General features: G+C 70.3%; 1 protein-coding gene across 1 annotated transcript in view; it reads right to left on the reverse strand.

The window, feature by feature from the left end:
- Nucleotides 1-3,226, reverse strand: part of HSPA12B (heat shock protein family A (Hsp70) member 12B) — a 14,504-nt gene extending 11,278 nt beyond the window's left edge. The window contains exons 1-2 of the mRNA XM_066997011.1: nt 2,796-3,226; nt 153-214 (exon numbers count right to left, since the gene is read on the reverse strand). Of these exons, the coding sequence (XP_066853112.1) occupies nt 153-195 (43 nt within the window). The 5' untranslated portion in view covers nt 196-214; nt 2,796-3,226. The remainder of the gene's footprint in view (nt 1-152; nt 215-2,795) is intronic.
- Between the last annotated feature and the right edge of the window lie 4,252 nt (nt 3,227-7,478).

Consider the following 7,478-nt stretch of genomic DNA (forward strand, 5'->3'; position numbering starts at 1 on the left):
GGGCGCGGGGGAGCGCGGCTCATTAGGGGCGCGGGGGGGTTCTGCGGCGTCAGCAGGCGGGGGGGGCGGCGGGGACAGCGGCGCCCTGTGTGTGTGTGTGTGGGGGGGGGGGCAGACAGACCCCCACCCGCTGCCCTCCCTGCGGCACTTACCCACGCGCAGGCTGCGCACGCCAGGCTCCAGCAGCGTCGCCATCGCGGCCTCGCCTTCCCGGCTGAAGAGAGGGAGAGCGGGCGGTGGGCGAGCGCCCGGCGGTGCCCTGGTGCCCCCCACACCCTCGGGGCACGCGGTGTGCCACCCGCCGAGCACACGCGGGGCCCCCCAGGGTCACTGGGGAAGCCCAGGCTCGACCCCACTCAATGACCCCACGGGGACAGGGCTGGCCGTGACCCTGTGTCCTCCGGGACCCCGCAGGAGCAGGGACCGTGGTAGGGGAGCCCGAGGTCCATCGGACACCGGTGGTGACGGGGGGTGTCACTGGCCTTAATCCCAACACCCAAGCCCTCCGTGCCATCCCTGCAGGACGGTGGTCCCGGTTCAGGTGGCTGCCGAGCGGTGCCGGCCGGGCACGGGCACCGCAGCAGCCCCGCGGGACGAGGGGACCCGCTTTGCTCGGTTAATTTCCACTTGCCGTGCCACAGCACCTGCCTCCACGCTGCCCAGGCTCAGGCTTTGGTGGAAGAGAGAAAATGGCAGAGCAGGCGATCCCCTAAAGCTATTTGCCTAACTGCAAGGAGTTATTTGTGCTGGAAAAGGCTCCCTGCAGCGCTGGGGTCGTGCTGGTAGGAGTGGCTGTGGCTGAAGGTGTCCCTGCCTGTCCCAGGGGGCAGATCCAGCACGGAGCCGCTCCAAAACTCCACTCCCCTGGCTGAGGAACGGGCTCCTGGCACCCTGCCTGCTGCGAGAGCATCACGCCGCCCCCGAGGCTGCCGTGCGGGGCGGCCGCCGGCTCGCACCAGCGGTTTCCATCCCGCAGAGCCCCAGGGCTCCGGACAGGGCTTAGCAAGGCGGGGAGGAGGCTTCGCTCCCAGCCAAAGCCACCCACGCGCTGCCGCCCGGGCAGCCAGAGCCGACCCCCGGCAGAGTCCCGAGAAAAGGCCTTGTGCTAAAAAAAGGCAGGTGGCGAGCCCTGTCCCGGGGCAGACGCGGCCCCGCTCCGGCCACCCCTGCAAGTCAGCGCCGACAGAGGCGGAGGTGAGGGGCGAGTGAGGAGGAGCTGCAAGCCGAAGGCCTGACCGCAGCAAGGAATTGGCACCGGCGGTGCTGGCCGGGGGTTTCCATCAGGCCGAGGCGAGGACGGGGGCTCCTCCACCAAAAGCAGCCCTTCCCCGCAGCAGTGGAAGCGCCTTGCACTGCTGCGCCCCTGGCATCGCCTCCCCAAAGCCCGGCTGTGAGGGGACGCCTCTGCTCCGCGCTCGGCTGGCTGCAGCCCTGCCCAGGGCTTGTCTCGAGCCGTGGTGGCCGTTTGCCCTGGAGGTTGAGCTCTCCTTGTGCTCGTCCAGCGCCAGGCAGCCTCGATGAGCAGGACCGGCCCTAAAACCCCAGCGCCCAGCCTGGGACTGCCAATGGGGCCGTGCGGGGACAGCCTCCGTGTCCCCGTCCTCTGTGTCCCCACGTGCTGCCTGGGAGATCCCAAAGAGGCTGCACGCCTCCAGCGGGTGCTCGGAGCCATCTGCCCGAGCAGGAGGCAGAAGGGGGAGGCCCGGGGCTCTTGTGACTCAGAGATTTCATTTCCTTGCCCTTGGTGGCCGTGGGACACTCTCGGTCGGTCGGTCGGGAGCCGCAGCAGAGCCCCAAGCTGCGGGTGGCTGAAGTCCTCCAGCTCCACAAACCGAGCTGTGGCATCGGGGCTCGCCTGGCTGGTGGCCCCTGTCCTCGTGCAGCACCGGGACACTTGTCCCTCGCACCCGCCGGGTGCTGGCACAGCTTTGGGGTGCCCCACGAGCCTGACCAGACCCCGCAACCCCTGCCGGGGAGGGTGCCAGCGGCTCCCAGAGCTCGCTCGCGGCGAATTGTGCAGCAGCAGCAGTTTCGAGGGCTCTCTGCCGCTTCCGCTTCTGCGGGGGCTCAGGGAAACGGGGAAAGGAAACGAGGCTGGGAGGGCTCGGGGAGGCAGGCAGAGCGGGCCGGGCACCGCGGGGTGCCGGCGTGTCCACACGGAGCGCGGCACGGGAACACCAGCACCGCCGGGCGCGGGGGCCCTGCGGCTCCACCTGCACGAGCCCGGGGGTCTCAGGGCAGCTGCGAGGCTGTGGGGGTGCAGTGAGCCCAGAGACGGGGCTGCTGGGCTTGGGGAGCCCCCAGATCCTCTGGGCAGAGCTCCACGGTTTATGGGAGTCCTCCCCTTCCCGCTGCCATCGCTCGGCCACTGCCGGGTGCCCCCAGCATGGTGCGCCCCGTGCCACTCACAGCCTCCTGCTGGCACCGCAAGGTGCTGGGCTGTCACCGTGTTGTCCCCATGGGTCATGGTGGTGTCCCCGCAGGATGGGGTGTGGGGGGGGACAGGGCCCATGGAGGCTCAGGGGGTTACAAACAGCCATCCCCACTCCCACCCGTGCTCCCTGCCCGCAGCTCCGGGCTGGGGATAGGACCCGACCCATCCCAGCCCTCCCCAGCTCCGCGGCACTCACTCGCCAGCGTCCCCAAACTGGGGAGACACCTCCGGCGTCCCGGCTGTGACACCTTCCCCGTGGCCCAGCCCGCAGCCAGGCAGTGCCAGGTCCCCCTGACCCCACGCTTCGGGTGTTGCCGCTCGGAGGTCCCCAGGTCCCACCGCGAACCCCACAGGAGCTCACCTCTGCGGCGGGGGCAGCGGGGGGACCCCTGGGCCGGCCACCGCCTTCTTGCTCCAGCTGCTCCTGTGGCTCCTGCTGCCGGTACCCTGGGTGCTGCCAGTACCCTGGGCGCTGCTGTCGATGCCCTCCTGCCCACGGCTGCTGGCGATGCCCAGCAGCTCCAGCCCCTGCCTGCCCGTGCCCGGCCCCGCCGCCCTGCGCTTCGCTCTGGCTTCCCGAAGCGCCTTCCTCCGCTCCCCGCTCCCGCCCGGCCCAGCCCCGGCAGCGGTTCAAATTGCAATTCCAGCTGCAGATGTGGGAGCGGGGAGGAGGCAGGGCCAGCGGCCGCCGGGACGGAAACCTCGGCTCGGCCCCGGCCTCCCCGCACCGGGGTGGGACCGAGGCCGCTGAGGGGCCGAGGCCGCCGAGCAGCTGGGGGGCTGCGGGGAGCTGGGGGGCACCCTCGGCCCTCTCCCCTCGATGCCTGCAGGCACGGCTGCCCCACAGATCTCTTGCGTATCCATCCCCCCCACGCACATTTCTCCCTGGGTTTGTGCCGCTCTTTACACCCACAGACATCTCGGCCGTGTCCCTGAAGCCCTCTGTCCCCGCCTGCCTGTGTGTCTGTCCTGCCTGTCCGTCTGTCCGTGCCTCCAGCCTCCCGCTCCCTTCAGAGCCCCGTTTCCCCCAGCCCCATGGCCGGCCCTGATCCCTGCTCTCCAGCTGAGGGTTTTGGCCGGGGCACACCGCGGTGTCCCCTGGCCCCGAGAGCAGGAGGCAGCCAGGCGCTGTGCCACCTCTGCGCGGCCACCGCCGTGGCACTACCCGGGGCCAGCCTGGCCCCGCCAAAAGGGCATCAAACCATGGGGGGGCTGCACGGAGGGGTGAGGATGAGCGGGGCCGGGCGAGACGTGCCCGGCAGTGCTGGTGCTGGTGGCACGCACCACGTGCTGCTCGCCCGCAGCCCTGCGCGGAGCGCACCGCTCGGACTGCTGCCTGCGTCAGGGGACTCATCCTGCTGGCTGTGGGCAAGGGGTGCTGGGGTGCTGGGTGGTGCCCCTGGCGTGTGGGCTGTCCGTCTGTCCATCTGTCCCGCACTCCTACCGACGCACACCTGCATCCATCCCTCTCCCTGCTCACCGCACACATTTCCCCTGCCCGCGCACACACGCGTTCATCTGCCCCTTTGCTGCCCGTGTCCCCTCGGTGCCTGAGTCGCCGGCCCCAGTTTGGGACCTGGGAGGAGCCCAGAAGGTGCTGGGCAGTGCCCAGACCCCCCCAGTGCCCTGCGTGTGCCTCGCCACAGGCTCCCAGACAGGCCGTGGGTGCACAGACACACGTGTGTGCACTGCATCCCGCTTCTTGCACAGGGGCAGCTCTCAGGGGCAGTGGGTTCCAGGGCTGTGGGGGTGCGGGGCCTGGCTGTGCCCCCACTGCCGGGGGGGTCTCAGCCCCCCCCCGGAGCTGGGAAGCTGCTGGAGGGAGGGGAAGAGGAGGGGAAGAGAGGGGCGGAGGGGGCTACGCCTGTGTTTGCTTCCCTGGCTCCCCGTCAAGGGATGAGGTAGCGCTTTCCGGCGATTGAGGAAGGGCCCAGAGCGGTGCCGCGCTGCCGCAGGAAGCACGGGAGGAGAGCGCAGCACCGGGGGCCTGCACCGGTCCCCGGCCAGGGCACAAAGCTCACGCTGTGCCCGGGTGGAAAAGCAAAACAGGGGCAGGCCAGGCTGGGCGTCCCCCACGCGGGCACCCCCTGCTGCTTTTGGGGTGGCTCCGCACCCCCCTTCCCGCAGGCCCTGGGCACGCAGCTCTGTCCGGTTTGCTCCTCTGGGCACGCACACAGCCCAGTTCACCCAGTTTGTTTGCTCCTTTGGACACACTCACAGCCCAGTTCTCCCAGTTTGATCCTCTGGACATGCTCACAGCCCAGTTCACCCAGTTTGTTCACTCCTCTGGACGTGCTCACAGCCCAGTTCACCCAGTTTGCTCCTCCGGAGGCTGGCAGTGCCAGCCTGGGTGGGCAAAGCAGAGCTGGCCCTTCCTGTGCCGGGTCTTGCTGTGCAGCGTGGGGGGGGGCAATCATCACCACCACCACCACCACTGTCACCACCATCCGGTGGCAGCGTCACCAGGGCCACCTGGCTGCAGCCCCCCCGTCACCTCCCTCTGCCCCCAGGAGTGGGGCTGGGGGAGCCGGACGGGGAGGTGGGCAGTGGGGACGGTGCAAGGGGGAGCGAAGGAAGGGGCCACCGCACCCAGGGGACCCCACTGCCCGCTGCCGTGGGCCGGGCGGGCTGCTCAGCACCCTTTTACAAAACTTCCCCTCCCGCCCGGCCCCGCTGCCCCCTGCAGCACTGCATCCCCTGGGCAGCATCTGCTGGGTCTTTTGGGCACAGCCCCAGCCCCTCTGCCCCTGCCCTGGGGGGTGCCAGGGCTCAGCCACCGTCCCCGCACCCCGCCACGTTCCTGCCTGCTGCTCCACAGCTGCCAAGCACTGCCCTGGGGGGGGCTTTTCGGGTTGGTGGCCCCCCGCACCAGCTTCCCACGGGAACCCCGGGGCGAAGGAAAGCACCGGAGCGCGGGGGCATCTGCGGTCACGGGGCACGTGGGCTGGGACGGGCGGGCAGCAGCTGCCCCTGCCTCGGTGCCCCAGTCAGCACGGCGTCCAACGCTTCGGGGGGGGAGCACTGTGGGTGGTGGGGGCCCGTGCCCCTCGTTTCCATGGGCAGAAAGGTTTTCCTTCTTCCCTCCTTCAGGTTCCCCGCTGTGCCTTGCTGTGTGTCCCGTCTGCTCCCAGCCCCTCGTTTCCTTCCCTCCTGCCCCTGGTGCCGGGGGGAGCCGCTGCGGGGGAGCCCCGGGGTCGCGGCGTCCCTGCGCCGCGCTGCTCGGTGCTGGGATGCCCGTTTCTGGGGCAGCCCCACGCGTGCCCCCATACGGGGCCACGTGCACGGAGCCGTGCTGCTGCTGGCAGCCCTGCGCCCCTGCACCCCCCCCCCCCCCCCCCCCGCCAGGGGAGCAGCACAGCCCCCCCCATGCTCTGCAGGGCGGGATCCCAGCCCTGACCCCATGCCGTCCCACAGCCCACGCTCTGTGCATCCACGGGGCCGGGTCCCAGCCGTGCCCAGCCCTCTCCTGCCACGCACACACGCAGAAATGCGTGCACGCACACGCATGTTGCCCCCCCCCCCCAAACGCACACCCACGCACACCCACCCCTGACTTCCCCAGGAAGCCGCGGCCGCGCACGGCGCCTGCGCGCTGCTCGCAGGACCTCTGGTCCCCGGGGCCGCATTGTCCCCAGGTCGGGTGCTGCCAGCTTCCTTCCCGGCCGCTCCCCTTCCCTTGCCCGCCCCAGCTGCCTGGGGCTGGGTCCCTGTCCCCGCTCCCGGGTCACCCGCCGCTGCCACCTCGCAGCGGGCTTTGCCCAAAAAGCCTCAGCCTTTTGCCGTCCCCTTTCCTGCAGCTGCCCTGCCCCGGCAGCACACGGCTCTTGCAGACGAAGCACTTTCACACCAGCGGGGTGCCAGATGCCCCGGCCCGGGGCTTTCCAGCACCTGCGCCCTCTCACTGAAATGTCCCTGATGATGCCAGCGCGTGTGGCCGAGCTGCTCCGGGAGCCCCGTGCGGGGCAGCAGCTCAGCCGAGGAGGCCACTAAAAATAACCCGACCTCAGCTCCTTCCTGCGGTGTCGTAACGGGGCCTGGAGAGGCCGGCACGGCTCCTGCAGCCGGCACGGGGACATGGCCGTGGGGCTTGGGGGGGGCTTCCCGGTGGGTCCTGCCATGGGGCTGGGTGAGGTGTGTCCCCGTGGGTCCCCGGTCCCCTGACTTGTCCTCGGTGGGTTCCTGGTGCCACCGGGGCACAGCGGGTGGGGGTATGGAACAGCCAAAATGTCACATATCTGTCCCCGTCTGGGTGGGCCCGATTCACATCGGGCTGCGTGCTTGGGGCACCCCATCCCTGGTCTCCATGCTGGGTCCCCAGGACCCCTCCCCAGCCCCTCACCCCTTAACGAGTCCCTTCCCTCCGTGGGCACGTGGGGACGAAGGCACCGGGATGGCAGCTGGGGGTCGGGGGCTGCGGTGGGACCTGGGGGGCTGCAGTCACGGGGACCCGCTGTTTCCCTGGGAGGAGAAACGTGGGGTTGGGAACCCAAGGGACCCCTTCCCCCTGCCCCGAGCCGGCTGATCGGCAGCACGGGGGGGTCCGCGTGCCTCCGCCAGCCCCGCGCCGCACACTGATGTTTCAGGTCCTGATAACCGTGAGCGGAGAACATGGACGAGCAAAATGCAAAGCGCTGTAGCAAAGCGGCCGCGGCCGGGAACACGGGCGCTGCGAGGCGTGCACGGTATCCGTAGCCCGCTCCCGGCAGCGCCGGCGCTGCCCGTAATGCGATGCAGGCGAGAGCCGTGTCGGGGACATCGACCTGACAGCAGCCATCCCGGCAAGCTGCTCGGCACGGCTCCCTCTGGGCGGCGATGTGCCCGAGCCCCCTCTCTCCCCCCCGCCCCTCGGGGCAGCCCCTCGCTGCCCTGGCACGGGGAACGGGGCACCCTGCGCGTCCCGGCCCTGCCCCTCACATCCCAGCACCCTGGGAGGATGCCTCAAAAATTCCCCTCCAAGCTGCGTTCTCTTAATTCCCCGAGCAAATGTTCCGATTTCCAAGCCCACGTTTCGTTGCCAACACTTTTGGCAGAAACTGCCTCCTCG

Source organism: Anser cygnoides, chromosome 4 (genome assembly GCF_040182565.1).
Source record: "Anser cygnoides isolate HZ-2024a breed goose chromosome 4, Taihu_goose_T2T_genome, whole genome shotgun sequence".
NCBI lineage: Eukaryota > Metazoa > Chordata > Aves > Anseriformes > Anatidae > Anser > Anser cygnoides.